General features: G+C 42.1%; 1 protein-coding gene across 3 annotated transcripts in view; it reads left to right on the top strand.

The window, feature by feature from the left end:
* The window catches only part of CASP8AP2 (caspase 8 associated protein 2), a 210,286-nt gene that overhangs the window by 135,899 nt on the left and 52,957 nt on the right, over positions 1 to 21,430 (top strand). For all 3 annotated transcript variants that reach the window (XM_085611156.1, XM_085611155.1, XM_085611157.1), the window contains exons 7-8: positions 4,525 to 7,880; positions 17,726 to 21,347. In XM_085611156.1, coding sequence (XP_085467282.1) covers positions 4,525 to 7,880; positions 17,726 to 21,347 — 6,978 coding nt within the window. The remainder of the gene's footprint in view (positions 1 to 4,524; positions 7,881 to 17,725; positions 21,348 to 21,430) is intronic.

Below are 21,430 nucleotides of genomic sequence, written 5' to 3'. Positions count from 1 at the left end.
CACGTTCTTCTAGCAGTTTGGGCAGGGTGGGGATGTTGGGTATTGGGCAATAGTTATTCAGGTCTGACGGGTCTGCCAATGGCTTTTTTAAGATGGGGGATACCTGACCTGCTTTAAGGATGTCTGGGATAGTTCCTTGCAGGAGAGAGGTGTTTATAATACTAGTCCATAGAGTCACTAACATTGAAATGAAGTCTTTTAAGTAGTTTGCTGGAAAAGGGTCTGTAAAGTGATTGGAGGTATTCAGGGCTGTGAGCGTTTTTAGGATAGTTACTTCGCTGTAGGTGTTAAAGGAGGCCCAGGATGCGTTGTTTTTCAGGTAGAGCTTTGCAGAACAACTAAGAGCGGTCACAAGCGGTGTCAGTGACGAGATCATGTGAGGGTCGGTATGAGATAATAGATCGTTAAGCAGGTCTGTCTTTATGTTCTCTGTCTTTGTTGTGAAAACTGAGGCAAATTTCTCGCAATTGGACAGTATGTCTGGATTAACTTGGGGGAGTGGGAGACACCCTTAGATTGAGATTTGATTAGTTCGAATAGCCTTTTTCCGGCGATTCTTGGCTTGGTCTAATTGCTTACTGAAGAAGTCTGCTTTTGATCGTCTAATCTTTCTGTAATAGGAGTTTCTCGTGCTTCTTAGTAACTTGAGGTGGTCAGAGGATGGTGCCGATCTCCATTGTCGTTCAATTACTCTTAGTGATCTTCTGTCTTCATTTAGCCTACCATCATACCAGGGTTTTGAGTCTTTTGTGGTGATTCTTTTCAGTTATAGGGGAGCTAGATTGTCTAATACCATGTTCATAGAGTGGAAGTAATGATTAGTCAGATCATGTACCTCGTCTAATCCTTCCGGTGGAAGCATGAAGTTGGGACTATAGGTTTGCGAGTAAGTCGGGACTAACGTTTTTTAGGTTCCTCGTCCAGATTTTCGTTCTTGTGGACTGGACAGAGAGTAGTTTAACTGATTTATTGATTTGAAAAGTGATGGTCAGACCAGTCGCAGGGGAGGATCAATTCATGCTGGGTGGAGTCCGCTTTGGAAATTACTAGATCGAGGGTTGAGCCTTTTTCATGGGTGGAGCTGTCACAGATTTGCGACAGGTTAAGTTCGGATAGGAAGGCTTTGAGGCTATTGACTTATGGGTCGTCAGGGTCATTCCAGTTGAGGTTAAAGTCCCCCAGGAATATTTGAATGTTTTGTTGTCCGACATTTGTGGCTAGGATATCCATGAGGTGTTCGATGAAGGTGAGGTTATTCCCTGGTGGGTGCAATGAATGTAGTGAACATATTGGTTAGTTATTATTAGTGATGTCTAGACCTAGGTATTCACAGGATGAAAGAACCGGAGAGTAATAGTTCATTTCCAGCACGAGCCCAAGAGGACCCCACTGTCTCCTATCTGTTTTTCAGTTCAGCATTTGTCTCCCTTGATTCAACCCTCCGTCACCCGTTAACAAAAATGATGTACATAGCATTTCTTGCTGTTGTCACCCAATTATGTCTTCAACAGTTGGGGACATGACCTGAAGTCATGTGCCCGTACTCATTCTGTGATTGGATGACAGTTTATCTTCAATGTTGCAGTATTGTCCGGTTGAGTCCATAGCTGGGTGGCTTATTCAGGAGCATAAATTGCCACCACCTAAAGCTTCTCTCTTCTATCCTCCTCTGCCTGTCTTGTCATGGGTAGAGTGGACCTGTGCACCTGAAGACTGGATTCTCTGTTTCTCGGTCAGCAGATGAGCCTCTTCCACCTAGGCCTAGTCAACTAGTTCATCCCTTCCCCTGCACCCTTGTCCCTCTGCTCTGTCCAGTCCCATGCCATCTCTTGGTTCTGTTAAGAAAGACTTCTTTAGTTGCGTCAGTCAGGCAAAATATCTTTATTCCGCTGGCTATCAGCCATAAAAGAATGCATCAGAAGACATTTAAAACAAATTAAAAAGAAAGATACAGACAGTGGATAATGTGTTTCAAAGACCATAATGATTTCACTGTTAAAGGATCAAAATTATGATTAATAATAGTAATACAAGGTAGCAGCATAAATTAGGGACAGAATATAAATAAATGCATTTCAATCCATTGGCCTAATAAACAGTAAAACCCAGAGATAATCCTTTTTTTTTTTTTTTTGTAAACAGATAAGATAAAATCACTTGCCAACAATGTCACGTAATCGAACCGCCGAGGAAATATATCTATAAATCATTAAACAAGTGAATTCAACTTTTAAAAGCTGGAGGTGATGTACTGCTGCCCAACACTTCCTAATGTTCAAAAACTTTAAAAGAAGGGTGATAAAATCACGCCTTGGCTCACTATAACATTGACAAAAAAAACATAAAATGTAATGTGCACTGGATAGATTTAGAGTCACAGGGACACAAATCCAGTTTGGCATCGCAGTAGGTTTTGCGGGGATAGGAAACCAACAAGTGTGAGATGCCAAACCTAAATCTTATGAGATAAAACAGTTTAGCGTGGCTGAAGTAAAAGGAAAGATAGGGCCCAACTCCTAACGAGCAAACTAGAAGCGAGTGTTCTAAGACACACTCTTTCGCAATCTCTGTGTTTCCTCTGGTTGAGTATGGGCGACTTAAAAGATCCCTTTTCAGTTTAGCTTTTGGGACCTCTGCTATACTAGCTTGATTAGGAAAGCAGTCCGCCAGCCCCACGATCTCTTACTGTGTTTTTATATAACTGAGCCATGGTATCTTTATTGTGTAATCCAGTTTAAGACAATTTGAGATGATTGCACGATTTAAAGCAGGTTCTTCCTTTGCCCAAATCTATCAAAAGTATCTCTGTAAAGGGAAGGCAAATGGGGCAGGGGAACGGCTGGAGGGCGATTTGAAAGACACAAACATGAAAAAAGTGTTACTAAAGGATTTCAATTTTTTGGGGCTCCAAATAAATAGTGGATTTAGCTGTACCTTAATATGCAGATTCCTGATTTTCCACAGCCAGACCAGAGACCAGTGGAGTAACTGTTGAGTCTCAATTTGAGTGAACGATAAAATCAAGTATGCTCCTACAAAGGTAAAATGGATCATTATTCACACACAAGCACTCTTGTCAATACTGTTCTAGGAGTGGCTGTATCTGAACATTAGTTCATACGCAACAATTTGGTCTCCAAAGATTACACAATTCTGCGGTCTAAACAAAGCACTATTTAAAGTTCTGCAGTTCACCAAGCATCATATAAAGGCCATATATATTTTCTTCCAGGTTTACGTCATCCACTGGAAAATTCTCAGAACCAATGAAGAAACATGCGTCTCTTATTTGCTTTATTCGTTTATCCCAAGCGAAACGCCTTCCTGTTAGGTTTCAAATCTTTATGTTACAGCAGATATGTATAAACCTACATTCGTGTTTCAATTCCCCTAACATGCTTTTTTAAATTTCATTACTTAACTACTGTTAAATGAAAAAAAATCTACCTTTTCTCTACTGATTATCTTAACTCCTTCGGTGCCACGCCCTTTCCCCCGCCTGTGCCGGGCGTTTCCTTAGTGGGCGGGTTTCATGACGAGATAGTCTCGTCATGGGCACAGCGCGACCGTGCTCCATGACGAGACTATCTCGTCATGGGCACAGAAGAGGTTAAGTTTCTCGAGTAAAATATAGAAAATAGAGTCCGCGCTTCTACCAGAAAGCCATTGTAGTCCTTTGAATCCTCTCGGAATCCGATCTCAATTAAACTTTTACCAGTGAGTAGGTCCAATCATTGGCTCCTAAAGCGCTCTCTGCTATGTGTAGCTGCCACCTAGAGGATTGTTTGTCAGGTCAACATAGATTCAGCGGAATAGTGAGCACGACGAGCAGCCTGGAGGAGCCCATATTATTTATACTCCAGGTAGCCTACCAAGATGGCTGTCGAGCTAACGATTATGGAATTGAAATTTCCACTGTAAACCTTATTTTCGACGCTTGTACTTACATTTATTTGCACAGTAATTCGCTCTGCAGTTCTCAAAGTACTCTGTAATGAGTGTATCGTTTTTTAATCCTGCAACCTTTTGCTCCATAAATACTTACTCACCTGTGATGTGCTCATTTGAGGACCCCTGTGAGTCTCTTGCTAAAGTTAAGGAAGGACGTTTCATGAGGATGCCTGCTACCTTCTCTGACTAGCCTATGGTGTGTTGATCCTTTTCATGTACATTTTGAAAATAAAACAACTTTAAGATAATAAAAGGAACAATATCCAACACACTGACGTTTATTTTGTGTGCTCTAGTATTTTCATTAAGGTGTATTCCTGTCAAAAGTAAAATACATTTGAATATTTGTCATTGATATAAACTCATCCTTGTCAAATAGGCTAACCAGTCACATATTTAAACATCCCTATCATGATAAATTAATTTCACATGAAACTAGAGATAGTCGTTTTAGGTTTCATTAAGTGGCCTTTCTGTATTTGTTTCATATGTAGTTTAAACAGAAATGCTTTGGTTTGAATTGCATCACAGGCAATTTTACTGTCTTTTCTTTTGTTGTTTGAAACAAAATAGGATGACGGGGTTTCGAAGCAACTATACCAGGAATCCTCCACCGAATTATGTTAATTCAAGTACACCTGAAGTATCAATGCCTAGACCGAACACATCAAGGGAAATCAACTATGAGAAGACTGACTGTAGGCAGCAAGCTCCCCACTCGAAAGAAGTTCATGACACCACTTTACAGCAAAATCCAGAAAAGGACAGAATTGACCATGAGAAAAAAAGCAATTTACTTTCATCTAAAAACTTCCACGAAAAACAGTGCTCAGATGAGGTCAGCAAGAGAGCAAGAAAAGAAAAAAATGTTGGTGAACCCAACAGCCAGGAATCTGGCTCAGATGAGGCCAGCAAGAGAGCAAGAAAAGAAAAAAATGTTGGTGAACCCAACATCCAGGAATCTGGCTCGAAATACAGAAAGGACGAAAACAAGTGTATAGAAAAAAATTCAAGCAGTGAACTGAAAAATGCAGGCCTTACACCTCTTGCACCAGAGCATACTGACAAAGCAGCAAAGAGGTCACAAAAGCTGAATACCCAGACGATAAAGCCAAACAGCAGTTCTGAGGTGGAAGGCCGACCCAATGTGCGCTCTAAGGAGAGTCAAAGCTCAATAAAAGAAAAATCACCAAACCAGCAGGAAGAGGAAAGATTAGCCAAGGTCATTGAATCTAACCGTCTAGAAACTTTCACCAAACACAAAAAGGAGGAAAGCCGTTGTGTGGAAAAACCTACAAGCGGTGAACTAAAAAATGATGATCGTACAAATGAAGTGCCGGACTATGTTGAAAAAGTTGAAAAAAAGTTACCGGATCAGGAATTTAAGAGCAAAAAAACAAGTGTCAGCTCAGATTGTGAACATCAAAGCTCTATCCAAAATCTGGTCAGACCAATCACTACTGAGAAAAATTCAGCAGCTGAGGAAAGACCAGCAAAAGCAATGAATTCTAACAGCCGTGACTCTAGGTCAGCCAGAGTATCAGAAACTAGCAGTCGAGAGGCTGTCACCAAAAACAGAAAGGATGAAAGCAAGTGTGTTGAAAAGCATAAAAAAGATGGACGCAGAACTGAAGAACATAAACCTAAAGTACCAGAACCTACTGAGAAAGCGGGGAAAAATTCACAGGAAAGTAAGACCATAAATCAGAGGAGCAGCTCAGATCGAGAAAACCAGCCCAAAATAAGTACTCTGGAGTCTACAAGGCAAAGTATGGACAATTCATCTGCTGCGGAGAGGCTCCACAGAGAGGAAAAACTAGCAAATGCATGCAAACCTAAGAGTCAGGACACTGTAAGCAAACACAAAAAAGAGGAAAGCAAGTGTGCGGGGATAAATGCAGGCGGTAAACAGAGGAAGGATGACAATACATGTAAGGCACCAGAGCATATTAACAAAGCAGAAAAAAGGTCAAATGATCAGGAAAATAAGAGCATGAGGTCACGGAGCAGTTCAGATGTCGAAAACCAAACCAGTTGCCACATTCGAGAGAAGCCAAACACACATAAGGACAATTCAGCAGCTTTGCAAGAGCCTCCTGAAGAAGAAAGACTGGCAAATGTAACTGATACTAATAGTGTGGATACTAGATTGTCAAACATAGCTGAACCTTACAGTCAAGAGATTCTTAAACACAAAAAGGACAACCGGTATGTAGAAAGGCATACGAACAGTGAATGTAGAAATAGGGACCGTAAGCCTAAGGTATCAGATAATTATGGCAAAGCAGAAAATAAGTTGCAGAATCTGGAAACTAGAAACTTAAAGCCTAGCAGCAGCTCAGAGAGAGAAGACCAAACCAATGTGCGTACTCGGGAAAGACAAAAAGCAGTGAAGGAAAAGTCTCCATCAGAGCAAAGATTAACAAAAAGGATTGACGGATCACATGCAATTAAAAAGAAAGACATTGCAGCACATGAAAAAGAGGTAAAAAAGGCTGAACATAAAAACAAAGCCACTGAAAAGGAGCTGGAGGAACCAAGAAGATCTAGTAGAGTTAACAGTTTTAATTCAAAGAGTGACTCTAAGACCGCTGGGCACTTGAGCAAGAGCCTTCTCTGTGATTCTAGAGGAGAGAAGGAAGCAGAGCACAGAAGAGAAAGGAGGTCATTAGACTATAGTACTAAAGAAGAAAAGCCTACATCTAGCAGCAGTAAAGAGAATAGACCCACGTCATCTAAGGAAACTAGAAGCAAACATGACAAAAGTGAGCAAAAATCAGAAAAGCGCAAAAGTGAAGATAAAAACAAAAACCAAGAAGAAAGGAGAGAAGACGAAAGGGATCATCGAGGTGAACGAAAGGGAATGATTGATGATTCACTGAAAAGCAGACATGAAATAAAACTGCCTGCAGAAAATGAAAGTATGAAATCAAGCAAGAGCTCTAAAACAGCCAAAAAACCCACAGCACATGGTTCGCCAACCAAACCTCTGTGTAAGACTATCCAGTCTCTTCAGAATGAGGAAAGTATGTGCAGAGATCCTAAATTAAGTTTCATGGAAAAGTTAAATCTTACTCTCTCTCCAACAAAGCGAAAATCTCTTGCTGAGATTGAGGAACTCCAAGCTGCTCTTCTTAAGGCCAGACAAGAAGGTGCTGCAAGGGTGCAGGAATGGCCACAAAAGTTAGTTGTTACTCAATACAATATTAATGATCCGAAAGAGCAGACCAAATCCACAGTTCAACCTCAAGGCATTGAGGAAACAAACTTGGTAAAAAAGGTGGACATACTTGCATCTGCCAGTCAAAGTAAATCTTTAGAAGAGACTCCGTTGGATACTCTGCAACATGAAACAGCTGCCCAATTTGAAGCTCCTTTACGTGCAGCAAAGACAGTAGATGTTAAAGAAACTGTCCAACCTTCAAACGTGCAAAACGAAGACTGTTGTCTATATACTGTCATGGACGCTGAGTTGGAAACTGTTAGTTCTGAAGAACTTGAGACCCATAGCGTAGTGGATGAGGATAACTCTCAATTAGATTCTCCCTCTCAGAATGGCAGAAGGAACGACTCTGCAGATAATGACGCTGTTGACAAAAATATCAGCATCTGTGAAGAGGTTGTGATAAAATCCCAACAACCCACGTTGGAAGTTGCTGATAAAGAGTTCCATTTAAAACCAAACTTACCTGATTCCGAGATCAATTTAGAAACAACATCAAGTGCAAGTTCTGTAGACTTTAGGAATCAGAAGAATGATATGAACCAGGATTCTGGAGATGAAAGCTCTGTAGTCAGTGTTGATCTCAATCATTTAAGGAATATACCACAAGCGATTAGCCCACTAACTAGCCCTGTGAGGCCAGTGGTAAAAATCCATAAATTGGAGAGTCCTGCAATGGCTTCAGTCGTGAGAAGCTTGAATAAAGGTAATATCTTGTTATCGTTTCTTGCTGCACTTTTGTAAATATTTTCTTTAAAATGTAGCAACTTTATATAAGTTGTATTAGAAAGAGTTGGACTGACCTGCCAAAAATAAAACCAAAAGTAGTAGTATTAGGATACAGAATAAACATATCCAAAATACATGTAGGTATCATGTTGTATAGTGTTGTCAGAAGACGTACTGTAGCACAAAACATTGTCACGGGTGGGATGAATTGTCCACATTGAGGCCTTCAGATGAGAATGTGATTCTGCACAAGGTGGAAGTGTGCAACACAGTAGGCATACATGTTGTGTGTGTCTCTTGACAAAAGTCTTAAACCATCGCCAGATTTTCAAAAATGTTTGTATCCTATAATTTACCCTAGAGGACGACTTCTCCATTGTAGGTTCACTAGACTATACCAGGAACACCCTGGGGTTTTTATGTATGAGCTGTAGTGAGCCTGGCTGCTATGAGTTAGTGTGTGAATAATGTTTGCATCAGTGTTGTGGATAGATATATATACTTTCCGCCCCTGAATAGTGGAACACTAAATCCACCAAGTCGAGTGGCAACTCCGTGCCTATTACCAATTTGATTAAGGACAGCATTCAGTTCCAGAAGGTTTATCTATGTAAACACTCCCACAGCATATGCTTCATATGATTTCATAAGCATTTTCTTTATACAAAGAACATATGAAATACTCCCATTTAAGATTTTAAATCTTTCAATGTGTTTGGTTGTATTCTACAATAAAGACATCTTTGCAAGTCTTTGAGAGTTGACGTCTGGTAGCTCTGCTAGAGTATAATATGATGACACTATGTGATAAGAAAGAATACATCATTCACCTGTTCTGAATTGTAAGACTTACGAAGTAGTTTATACAGATGTACAAAGCATGGTGGTCAGCCCAGGAAAATCCAAATTCGATTTATCAAATAAATGAAACACAGATGAACACCTCAATATGCCAGTTTTGGAACAAGTAATATCCAACACTGCATGTTCGTTATCAATCATTAAATAGTTGGCATATAGCACCATAGAGAGACAGATGCTACACACACTCTATGGTTATAGTTTCAGTTGAGTGCAACAAGTTACTAAAATGAACTACCCCTATTAAGTCTCATTTACTGCACTTTGTGTGATGGGTGCACCAATTGATCTAAAAGGCTGTTGGTCCACACACTCTTGGACGGTCTTAAGTCTCAGCCGCTCTTAATTATAACTCCTGCAATATCTATTCTCTTACATACAAGGTAAGAACAGATTCCGCGGTGCATTAGAAACTAGGTTGTCCACGAAGAAACTCAAGTGTGCTAATCTTTCTTTATGTTTGAGAGAGATTCTTATATTAAGGACAGCTAGCCCTGTGAAATTCAGATGTGTATGTATGACCCCTGCAAAGTTGCAAAACTATACTTATGGCCCTGTCATCTGGATCTGTACATGCAGTATCTGTGTTTTGCAGTCAGGGAATTGTCTAAGACTCAGACTTCAATGCTTCAGTTATCTATGAGGCAACATGTGGTGAAAGTCGCAGCCACCTGTACTACCATCATCAGGTGGCTGAGGAAGATCACATGGATGCTTCCTCTCGACACCCAGAAGTCAGTGTTCCATGCCTTAGTGACATCGCGGCTGGACTACGGTAATGTTCTACTCCTGGGTGCCAGCAAGGAGGTCTCCCGCAAGCTTCAAGTGGTCCAGAACATGGCTGCCCGTTTACTCTGTAATTTGCCTAGAACCACGTCTGTTTCCTCCTCTCTGCGCAGCCTGCATTTGCTACGCATAGAATCTAGGTCCAAATTCAAAGCTTTATGCTTTATGCACCGTATTAAAGCTGGAAAATCCCCTCACTATTTATCCACCTTAGTTCATCAATATTGTCCCTCCCGCACTCTCAGATCCTCCTCTCAGTGCAGATTCTCTGTTCCCCGTTTTAAGCGTGCTAGAGATGGTGGGCGCTCCTTTGCTTACTTGGCGCCCTCGCTCTGGAATTCGCTTCCCATCCCTTTGCGGTCTGAAACATGCTATCTTAAATTCCGCAAAGGAGTAAAAACCTGGCTGTTTTCCTTGTAATCCCGCTCTTTGCACTCCTGCTTGCTCTCCTTACTTCTGTGCTTCCAGCGCCGGGAAACCCACGGGTAGCTGTGCGCTTAACAAATTCATATATAATAATAATAATAATAATGCTAGAAACATTTCTAAGACTTGACAGCATATATACAGACTTAATGCATACAATGAAAATTAGCCCTTTTTTTAGGTCTCGCGCCTAGCGATGCAGCACTGCTCGCACAGCGAGAGTCCTTTTGTCCGGGGTTCCGAAACGGACCCTGGAATTGTACACGCTTGTGCGTGTGTTTTTACTTTTGTGGCCTGCTATTGACCTTTGCCTGCGTGTTTGTTTTAAAGATAGCACACAATAGGCCAAAGGCGGGCGCATTGCTCCGCCCATGGCCTATTGGTGTCTATTACGCGCATTCCTGCCATATGGTTTCAATTATCGTGCCCAGACACGGGCGGGCTTCTTTGTTTTTGAAGCGATTGCGAAAGTGAAAGCGATCGCTTTCCCTGCCGCTTGCTTCTGCCTTCTCGTTTATTCCTCTTTCTGACTCTGAGCTCTCTGTGCGCCGTTTCTCTTCCTCCACAAAAGGTAGACCTGTGTCTCCAAAATTTGCCTATCGGGGGTTGCAGGCTCAAGCCGGATCTCAGGGTTTCCCAAGAGGTCAGAGTGTGCTGTGCCATCAAATGTAGCAACCCTTTGACCTGCTACGTGTTCGTGACCTGCAGACCAAAGCTCCCACGGAGAAGAGCAAACATAGAGCCAGGCCCAGCAGAGGAGCTGGCAAAAATACAAGCGGCTCAGTTAAATAAACTGTTACTGATGAAAGATACGATGGGCCTCCTGTCATCCCTGGGTCCTGGGGCCACTGCACTAGCTGCACCACTGACAGACATAGCCATGGGATACATTGTATTTTATTTTCACTTCACAGTATGGATTCAAGGAAAGTGGCTGTGGCATTGATTATTGAAGGGGTAGGAGTGACTTGCACCATCTATTACAAATACCCCATCATATGAGCATCACTTTAGGAAGCCACTCAGCCTTCGCCTTGTTCTTCTACTTGGACAAAGAAGACCCTAGTGACTTGAAAAAACCCTTTACAGTTTGACCTTTAACCCACATATTATGGATGAATTATCGTGTTCACTAAGAGAGCATGGTAAGAACAACCGCTCCAAACGTATCTTCTGTTTCTTCTTCATTTGGTATCAGGCAGAAGGGGAGCACAGCTTCTGAAGATCAAGGACAGGCACAACTGAATACAGCGGAGTCAACCAATAAACACAAACAATGCACACTCGAGACAATCCAAAAAAGGCATCGAAGGCAGGTATGCGGCTCTAGAAAACAACGCAGACACACCTCATATGACAGATGTAAGAGAGAGGATGTGGCGTAATGGCCAGCACTGAACTGGGGAACCGGGTTCAAGTCTCAGCTTCGATTCAACATCCTGTGATTCTGGGCAAATCCTTTAATTTCACTGTGCCTGCAAAAATCCCTGCGTAATGTAACTGGTGCTCGTGCAAAGCGCTCCAATACCTTCCGGTCGAGTGTGCTATTTAAAACTACCCAAAAATGTACTGGCACAGAGGAGAAGGGGGTATTTGTGAACTATACAGTGGGCTTGGGATCCCATGTGTTTGGGAGTGCAGGGACCACACTGGACATTGAGAGGGCGATATTGATTTCAGCTCAAGCCCACTAGCAGATCCATGGCAGGAAAAGCATAATTTTCCAAGAGACAGCCTCGCAAGTCCATGTAGACAAGATAACACTTTAGTAGCCCAGCTGCTGGGTTGTAAAACCAGGCTTTCTACTATTGCCGCAGCAGAGTGCATGGTGGCACAGGCGCTGCAAACCTCTCTTCGCACGCTTGCCTCAAAACTTCTGCACCCTCGATGAATGCTGAACATGTGTCAAATCTGAGCTCCAGCCCACCATACACCTAAAGTGCTGGGACACCACAGAACAAGCAGCTGGAGAACCCACAGTGACGCTTTAGAGAGAGACCAGAGCCGGAGAGTCAGAGTCCAAACCTTCAAGCTCCCTGGTCATGCATCCTCCGCGCTGCTGACCTCCCAGTGTGTGAGTGGCTACTACAAAGAGCAGTCTAAAGGTTTCCCTCTCTACCTGAGCAGGCACAGACAAATGTGTCACCACTGGGGAGGCTGCACGAGAGGCTTGACTGCAGGGACTGTAGAGGGGAGAGGAGGGAGTATCCTGTCTTCCACGGGGCTCTTCACGCTCTCATCCACTTCACCATAATTTCACACTCTCTGTCACGCCCTGATTGACATCCTCACCACATCTCCAGGTGCGCATTCTTTTCCCTGCCCATCAGACTCCTGGGAATGACTGTCCTCAACGCACTTCGTTCCATTGGTGAGATACCAGCCTTTAGGGATCACCATTTCATGCAAAGGGTTCCCCCATATTCCCTCTATTTTGTCTCTTCTGCATTCTCTTGGACCCATGCTCCTGCTCCCAAGCCCCACTGATCATCTTTATGTTGACAATAGGGTGGCGGAAAGCGCTATAGGTCTCGCATTATTAAAGTTTGAGCTATTGGTGTTGCATTATTTAGCAATGCCAATAGCTCAACTTTAATAATGCGAGACCTATTGCATTGCAAATGCTTTATTCTTTATTCATAGACACCCAGTAAAGATTGGCTCTTTTTATTTCTGCAGCAAAATACTGTCTCCTAAGGAGACGTTATGTCTATGCATTTGATAGAGACAGGCCTCCTGGCCACTCGTCTGAGGAAACCTGGACTTGTCTTCATGGCCTAATTCTGAGTGTAACCCTGAGCTTCTGTTTTCTTAATATTTATAGCAACCCCAAGATGTTGTAATAGCCTAATATTAGTGAGAGTGGATAGGAGGTAATGTAGATTTGTTTTTGTGGTGTTGATGCGGGATCTGATTTTGTCACTCCAGTCGGTAAAGAAGTTATTTATGACCTTTCACTTGTCAACTGACTGAGTGATGTTAGGGCCTGGGACTGGCTGGATGCAGTGCGTGATGGCCTTAAAGGGATTTGCTTCTGTTACTCAGTTCCTTGGTGGTAGATCTATAGCAGGTTACTTTGGTTGTGATGATGAGGGCTCTGCATACAGCGGGGAGTACTTTGATTTGGTCATTTGGTACACTGGCTATTCTCACTGTCTTTTCCTGTATGCACAAGGCATACTTGGTGAGTTCTAGTATGTGCCAAGATGCTCAAGGGTTGGAAGAACATGTTTAATATGGTACGTTTTACAAGGTTTATCAGTGTTGTAAAGTTTATCTTGAGAAGTGTGTTGCCATCAGATTTTGTCTAGATGGATTTTGCCATGTTTATGGGTGTCCATAAGAGAGTTTTGAAGGGAGGAATTTTTTTTTCTTCTCTTGAATTGTCTGATGCAATGTTGTGTTGTGGTATGAAGGATGAAGAAAGGGATGGCAAAGTTGTCCATCTATTCCAGTATCTCCCCTTGTCTCCACACCTCCACTAGCATTTTACCGTTGTATTTATATCTTCAAAGGTTGATTACGGTCAGCTCTGGTGCTGTTCCATGGGTTGTTTTTTTGAGTTCTGCCTCATTACAGCTTTATAACATTGTGACATGTGCCTGTTTGGGGGGATGTATATAATAATTTGAATGGTTGCTGCAATTCTTAGGTTGGTTCTTTTTCACTTCTTTCAGGGAGTCCCAGTAGCCTCACATTGCTCCTGCTAAATTTGTCTTCGAAGTAACAGAGTTGTGTGGCTTTCTTCTATAGCTTTACTCAATCTATGAGTAGCAGAGGCATGATTATTTGAGCTATTCTAAAAATCTGATATTTCTCTCTTTGTTTATTTGGCACTATCCCTGAAATCTGTCCATTTATTAATGCATTTTTTTGTCACTGTCGAATTAATCTATTTTTGCATCATCTGCCTCTTTCCCTCCATAATTAAATTGTTTTTCTTCTTGCTTTACCTTTGCTGAGAGTTTAACCCACAGTTGGCTTGGTCACCTTGTTTGTTAGTCCATGCTTCTTTCAGTTCCTACTATGTTACGCTGGACCATTGCTTTCAGCTCTTCTGTGTAATTAGCCCAGCCCCTTTATTTATTCCACTGTGGCAGCAGAGGATCCAACCTGCTTGTCTCACTAAACAGATTCAAGATTAGAGGCTATTATGATAATTTAGGTTCATGGGTTCTTTTAAAAAAAGTTGTACTCAATGGCATAAAGATATCTGAAGCATGTGTTTCCTGTACGATCTCTTACATCCTGTGTAAAGGGTGTTTCAATGAGGCAAATTCTTGCTGATGAGATTTACAGTGTTCTGCTGGTCACAACTTAATATCCTGGTAAGGTTGATAAAGCCTTCTGTTGTTCAATGTCTATAAATTAAGTATCGTGAAATTGGGTGTTAGGTACATCTTTTTATTGCATCACGTAGAAAGGGGAGGAGTGCACAAGTCTTTATTCATGGAATACTCTTATCACTGGTGCCGGGTCTCGGGTAGGGGCATGTGATGTCGCCTTTTTGTGGCATTGGCCCTGGTCCTGTAAATTAAGTTCATGAAGGATTTCTGTACGATTGGGGCAATCGTGTATTTTGTACGTGAGATGTGTGAGTTCATCCGTAATAGTACATGTTTTCTGCAACCAGTCCTTATCTAGGGTTCCCATCCTGCTGTTGAGGTAGCAAAGTAGTATTGTTCTAATATGCTTTTTCCTCTGGTACCAGAAAGCCTGTTCGCGTTGAAACCTCCCGTTGTGTACATTTAGGCATTAAGGCTCCTCTGTCAGTACTTGGGGTAGCTTGTATCACATTTGGTTGATCTACTTTATTGGGATTGCATGGTTTACTTGCTATTTTCCTGTACCCAGTACCTTCATAGCATCTGTGCTCTCCTCTGTCTTATTTCTGTTTTATGGACTCTCTACCTCATTGCCGCTTAAGAACTGTGAATCACGCCTCCCTTCCTATTAATGCCACTCTTCTATTTCCACTTATATGCCTCCTACTGTATTGTGAAGGATTCAGGCTTCATCCTTATAAATCACAATCAGTTTAGCATGAAGCAATAACATATATTTGCGGCTCCTGTTTTGAAATTTCCATATGAGCTCCTTGCTCAATTACCCGTAATCCTAAAACATTTAAATTACCATGTTTATTTGCTTTTATTAGTCCAATAGTTATGGTGGCTTGCAGCATCCAATCACTGTTATTACAAAGAGAGTTTATCACAGTCGTCTTTGAAATGCATAGATAAAAGAAATCGGGCCCCCAAAACTTCTCCAGTTCATAAGGGAGAGTGCCATTCTGCTCTTTTCTTTCTTTCGACGGAACACACTATCCTGGTTTTAGTTTTTTAATACCATTCTTTAGTGTCCTCTGTCTTCCTATCCAATTTAGCAGTTTTAGTTGCTAGCAGTGGGCCTGTAGTATCAGAGCAGTGATTGTATCCTTCAGGCTGAATACCTTGTCCTCCACTCCTTCCCCTTTATCAAGACCATGTGTAGATCTGGTATAAGTGATAATCCGCCTTTAACATTTGTTTCAGTTTTTGCATTCAGGAAAAAGATGGACTCTGTAGTGACTTTATTTCAAAAGAGGTTCCCCCACCCTGTAGATTAGTGTCTGCTCTTGGGTTGCAGTGCCATATTGTAGCCTTTTTCCTTTCTAGCGCTTAAATGTTTCTATTGTAAGTAGTTCTCAGATAGCCCATGGACGTATTTTCCAGTCAGCTATACGGATTTTGCATGTGGGTGGCATCTCTTCTCTCAGTGGCTATTCACAAGCACACTTGGAGATCCCTTTTTTTGTCTTTTGCTACGAGGTTATATTACTGTTTTATAATGCTAAATGCAAACGTATAGCTACCGGGCTTATTATTTTTTTTTCCTTCGCTTTTGTGCTGTCTTCTTTATTCATGGGGTTATTTTCCTAGTATCTATCTCTCTTGTTAATGCCAGTCTGCACCACTTGCAGCAGCACAGGTGCCTTACACCCTACTCAGATGGTTCCTTTCTTATATGTAGAGTGAAATAACTAATGATTGTTGCCAGTACAATCGGTGCCTCCTCATAAACCTTTTAAGGGTCCAGGGTCTCAATTAGCCAAGAACTTAGTTTCATTGTCATCTGTTACAGTGAGTTGTTGAAATATAGCAGGGCCCAGAGATGTTGGTCTTTACTGCGTGCAGCCCTCAATTTGTATTAGCGGGAGTGTGCTTTACAATTACATGGTGGTTATGCACTATTCTTTGTGGTTTTTAACTACTACATGCACTTATGCACCCACATTCTGTAACAACATTCCCGTATCCCACCGAATCACCCCAACCCTGCTCCAATTTAGAAAAATGTTGAAGATGCACCTCTTTAAAGGACACTACATCACAATGCAGTAACTGTACACTTATGCTCCCAGAACCTAGCAATTTTGCTCTTATCTCTCACTGACTACAATTGTCTCTGGCTCTCTAGACTGCCCGCTTCATTTTGGCAAGATTCGTGCACTACAAATATCTCATGCATACATACTACAGGAGGTTAAAAAAAGGTTGTTGCAGTATGTTGATTGCCTGCAAGCACCCTCACTGCTTGGATGACATGGTGTGTGACTCTTTTTAGTGTCTGTCAAGTTGCAATCTCTGGTCTGTTGCTGGGTGTTTCTCCTGCAAGGCAGACCGCTAATACCACCATCTTAGCTATTTTTTTGGCTTTGGAAGGTGATGCCTTTCGTTGAACTCCACAGCTCCCAGACATTGCAGAAACCTTTCTTCACCTGTCGGTTTCACTTCAGAAGAAGGTTCAGCTTTCCAGCTGCTCACCGTAAGTGTGAAACAGCTGCTTTTCTGTGACAGATAGTTACTGCCTTTTCATAGGCAAAATCTTCCATTTCTTTTATCATATTTTCCCTGCTGTTCACGAACCCCGCTAGGAGTAACTCAATTGGGTGAAAAGGCATGCTCCTAATCCTTCCCTTGCCCCACCACATGAATATTGCCAATATTCTGTTTATTAGGCTGCCTTGATTGCACTTCATAAAATAGTTCCTCATGCACCCTACTGAAAATGTGAATCAAACAAAAAGGTGGCGGTTGAGATGCCTGAATTAATCTTTGGCAATTATGCTATTCTCGTTGGGATCCCATTCCTGCGTGAATCAGCCTTGGTTTTGGTCTAATAGGAACAGCCTCGCCCAAAATGTCAACCTAGGCCCATCCAGATGGGAATACAAGCATCCCAGGCAGGTTTTGCTTCCTCATACCTTGTCAGTGAGGTAGAGCATTTGGTAAAAATGCCGCAAATACTCAAATGTGCCCCGGTTTTCTAATGTTTTCAACTGAGTCGCAAACCCTGTTTGTAGTGTAACCCATGTGGGACTGGTGGAGCCCGAAATAGGGCAGGAGACAGAATTCGATTTTAACTGTTGTATAGAAAGTGTAATTGAGTGCATTGGTTCTGGTGGTAGCCCACATCTGTGAACTATTTGCATTCAAGCATCTCTACTCACCAACTCTATTGAAAGCAAAACATTTGCTCTCCTTAGCCTTCTGCTCTAAAGCAAATTACATTAACTTGGTCCATATATGGATAGAGAAGAGCCATTGGTTTCTGAGAACACGCCTCGTGCAGTATTTAGCAGATTTATTGTTCGTGTTGCATTATTGCAGAAGGAGGATGGTAGATTATCGTTGTTTTCTGAAATTATGTTTTTTTTCCCTTGTACTCTGTGCATGGAATAATTTTTTTTTCTTCTCTGTATTATAGATTTATGCTTTGCCAGTCTGAGTGGCGCAACAACCTCTAAAACTATTTCAAATGAAGTAAACAAGGAAAATCAAAATCCTGTTAACGTACCTGGAAAGTGTCCTGATGCAATTTCTCTTCTGGAGCCGTCCGAAGAACTAGAGGAAGGGGAAATCATTAGTAGTGATGATAGTGAAGAGACACCAATTAAAGTGAAAACAGCTACCAAGAGCTGTAAAAGTGCAGAGAAAAGAATGCATTCTAAAATAAACATGCCTCCTAACCGGTATACCTCAGTCAAAAATCAGCAGAACAAGAGGAAGCGATCAAATTCAGATGAGGCAAGTCCAACAATGATTTGTGTTGAAAGTCCTACACGCAAGACCAGGGCAACCATTACAGCAAAGGAGATTTCAACATCCCCCAATGATAATGATAATAAAAAAGCAATCAGCCCTGGTCTAGAAGAAGTGGAAAAACTGGCAATGCCTTCCACAGTACATGAAATTATGCAGATGTTAAGAGTAATCCGGAATCACATCCGAAAGAAATACATGAAGTTCAAGGTCCAGTTTTCAAAGAGGCAGTTTAATGGCATTATAGAAACTTCAAGTGCGAATTTCATATCATTTATAAAAGGCTTGGATTGGTCTAGGGTGTGTACATCTCCAGATTGCCTGATCCAGAAACTCTGCAAAACAATAGAACGTACGTTAGGGCAAGTTAAGAACAATGGCATTGTGGATCGAATATTTGCACAGCATGTGCATGATATGAAAAAGAAGTTGTGGAAGTTTGTGGATGATCAACTGGATTATTTGTTTGAAAAAATGAAAGATGTTTTGACCAAGCTCTGTGACATAGCAAAAGGGGAAATTGATAGTGATGACAATAGTCTTGAGTCACCTCTAAAGCACTCCTCTACCCTTCCGGACAATTTGCAGAAGCTCTCTAAAAACTATGTGAAAACCAAATCTCCAAAGTGTGAAAAAATTTCCTTGCAAGAATCAATAATTAGAGACTTACAGTCTGAGGTTTGTCAACGAGTAATTCCACTCTGTCAAAATAGTAAAAAGCAAGAGTTATCAAAAACTGTTACAGATAAAATTAAGCCTTCGGTGAAGTTGATGGAAAAATCCGCAACCAGTAATTGTCCGTCTGAAGTAGATCGGGGTCAAGGCAGCTCAGGCAAATTCCCCAATGCTTACCATAAGAAGGAAGGGGCTTTCAAGAAACACAAAGATTTGCAGAAGACTGGTCTTAGCAGAGAGTTGCTTATGGACCAGCAGTCGTCCAGTTTAACCTTCAATTTAGTGAATGATGCTCACATGGGTGAAGTATTTAAAAGCTTGCTGCAAGATCAGAATACCCTAGAAGAGAGCACTACCAGTCTAGAAAAAAGCCAGCAAGAACCTGGGACACCAGAAAAGGTGATCGCAGGAGATGAGCAGAATGACATGTGTACATCTGTTAAAGCAACAACAGTTCAGCAAGACACTTTTTTACAGTTAGACATACCAGATGGTTCCTCCTCATCAGTGTCTCTCTCTGAAAAGTCTTTATCCTCCATGATTCGGATGCCTGTACGTCCAGATATTTTGGATGAAAGCTGCATGCTGGAAGTACCCATGTTTTCGTACTCAAGCAGAGACCATACATTCTGTGAAGAAAGAGATAAATCCTATGTTTCTGTACTTATGGAAGATCTAGCTGTCTCCTTAACAGTCCCTTCCCCATTAAAGTCTGATGGTCATCTAAGTTTTTTACGGCCCCAGACCGCAGCAACTTCTACTCCAGAAAGGGTTATTAATGCTCATTATAGTGAAGATGCCCTACTGGATGGAGAGGATGCCACAGAGCAGGATATTCATTTAGCTTTAGAATCAGATAATTCAAGCAGTCAGTCTAGCTGTTCTTCCTCGTGGGCCAATCAGGCTCCGCCACCTAGTTTTCAGTATTGCCCCAGTGAACCAATGCAGGCAGTAATAATGGAGAAATCCAATGACCACTTCATAGTTAAAATACGTAGAGCATTGCCTGCTGCTTCCACAGACACTGATGAGACATCCTTGACTGATGCAGAGTCTTTGTCTTCTGCGACCCAGAACAAACACTTCTCTCTGGCTCAGGAAGTTTCTGCTCTTTCTGATTTAGAGGGATCACCACACACATCCACTGTCTTTACTAAACATGCTGCTACAGCCCCTGAAATCGTTGGAGTACCTCCTAGTATTCGTGAAGCCACAGGACCTTTGCCTCTGGGTGATCTCACTGAATCAGCTCATATATCCTCCGATCCAGCTAGGATGGCACGTAGACGCAAGGGGCTCTCTAGATTAGGTGTTAAGACACCTGCTCTAGATGTGACCAAATCATCTGAACTCCCAGGGCTAGCCACAGCTCCTCCTGAGCCACTTGAACCATACCCCTCTCATTCATTCCATCGTCCCCCAGAGCCACGTGAACCCTACCCAACCCATCTTCAACCTGGTGCATCAGCTCTTGCTAAGTCTCTTGCATCTTGTCCGTCTGAATCCTCCTGTCGCTCCCCAAAGTCACTCAATCACTACCCTACTAATAATCAATTCACTCCAACTGAACCGGTTGCTGCAACTGCTTCTCCTTCAGAGTCACTTGGACAATGCCCTGCTCATTCATCCAATTGTTTTCCAGAGTCATCGGTACCTGCCACATCTCCCTCTGAGCCACATGAATCTTTCCCAGCTCAGTCATCACCTAATCACCCTGTGCCATCAGAAACTGCCCCAGGTCTCCCCAGCGTTTCTGAAATACACCCAGTGCAAAAATTACAAGATCCCGTTGACCTACCTCATAAGTCAAATCTGCCCCCTGAAGCATCCGACTTGCGTCTGACCGAATTATACCATGTTTCATGTGAACCCTGTCTGACTCATTCAAAGGATAAGCCACCTGAATCTAACTTGCCAGCTGCTGTACTGCAGCCAACTAGAACCCCTATCCCTTCTGAACCTAGCATTCCACCTCCTGAGTGTACAGCGAAAGTCCTCCTTTCTCCAGAAACATCTGGAGACTCTTCAGAACTGGAGAGCAGCTGTAGTGCTAATACAACTACTGAAGGTTCTTCGGAGCTGATATATGTGCAGGAATTAGAGGCACCGGAAGTTGTTGTTGAAACCTTGAACAATGCTACAGAAGCTTCAGTCTGTGGTTCGATTTATTTAAAATCTTCCATGCGACAAGCTTCCGTGAGCTCTGCTGATGTTACATTTGTGGATTTGACAGAAGAGACTGATGATGAACGAAGTAAAGAGGACAAGGTCAAGTCTGTACCAAAGACAGTTTTTGAGACCATTAATTTAGAACGTGGGACAGTGAGCCTTGAGAATGTTGGTAGTAAGAGGAAAAAGGAAACTGCTTCTGGGGTCACCTGTCGGAAAAAGTCAAAGGGTAGCCATGATCTAGTCATTGAAACAAAGCGGCAGAGGAAGAAAAGCAGAAAAGCAGAGGAAAGTGAGTTTTTTACTAAAAGAAAGTCATCTAGCAAGAAGGCAACCCCGGAGAAAGTGGATGGTCAATCAGAGACTTTGTCAATTTCTCCACAAAGCCTTTCCGCGAAGAATTTGATTAAAAAGAAAGGAGAGGTGGTTGTTGCCTGGACTAGGTAAGCATAGAAACCACTATTTGACAGTTTGAGTTTTATGTTTTTTAAAGAAAGGAACACACCATGGCTACATCAATAGCTGC

The sequence above is a fragment of the Triturus cristatus genome, chromosome 6 (assembly GCF_964204655.1).
Source record: "Triturus cristatus chromosome 6, aTriCri1.1, whole genome shotgun sequence".
Classification (NCBI taxonomy): Eukaryota; Metazoa; Chordata; class Amphibia; order Caudata; family Salamandridae; genus Triturus; species Triturus cristatus.
Note: the sequence above shows the minus strand (reverse complement) of the source record. Positions and strands in the feature narration are given on the sequence as shown.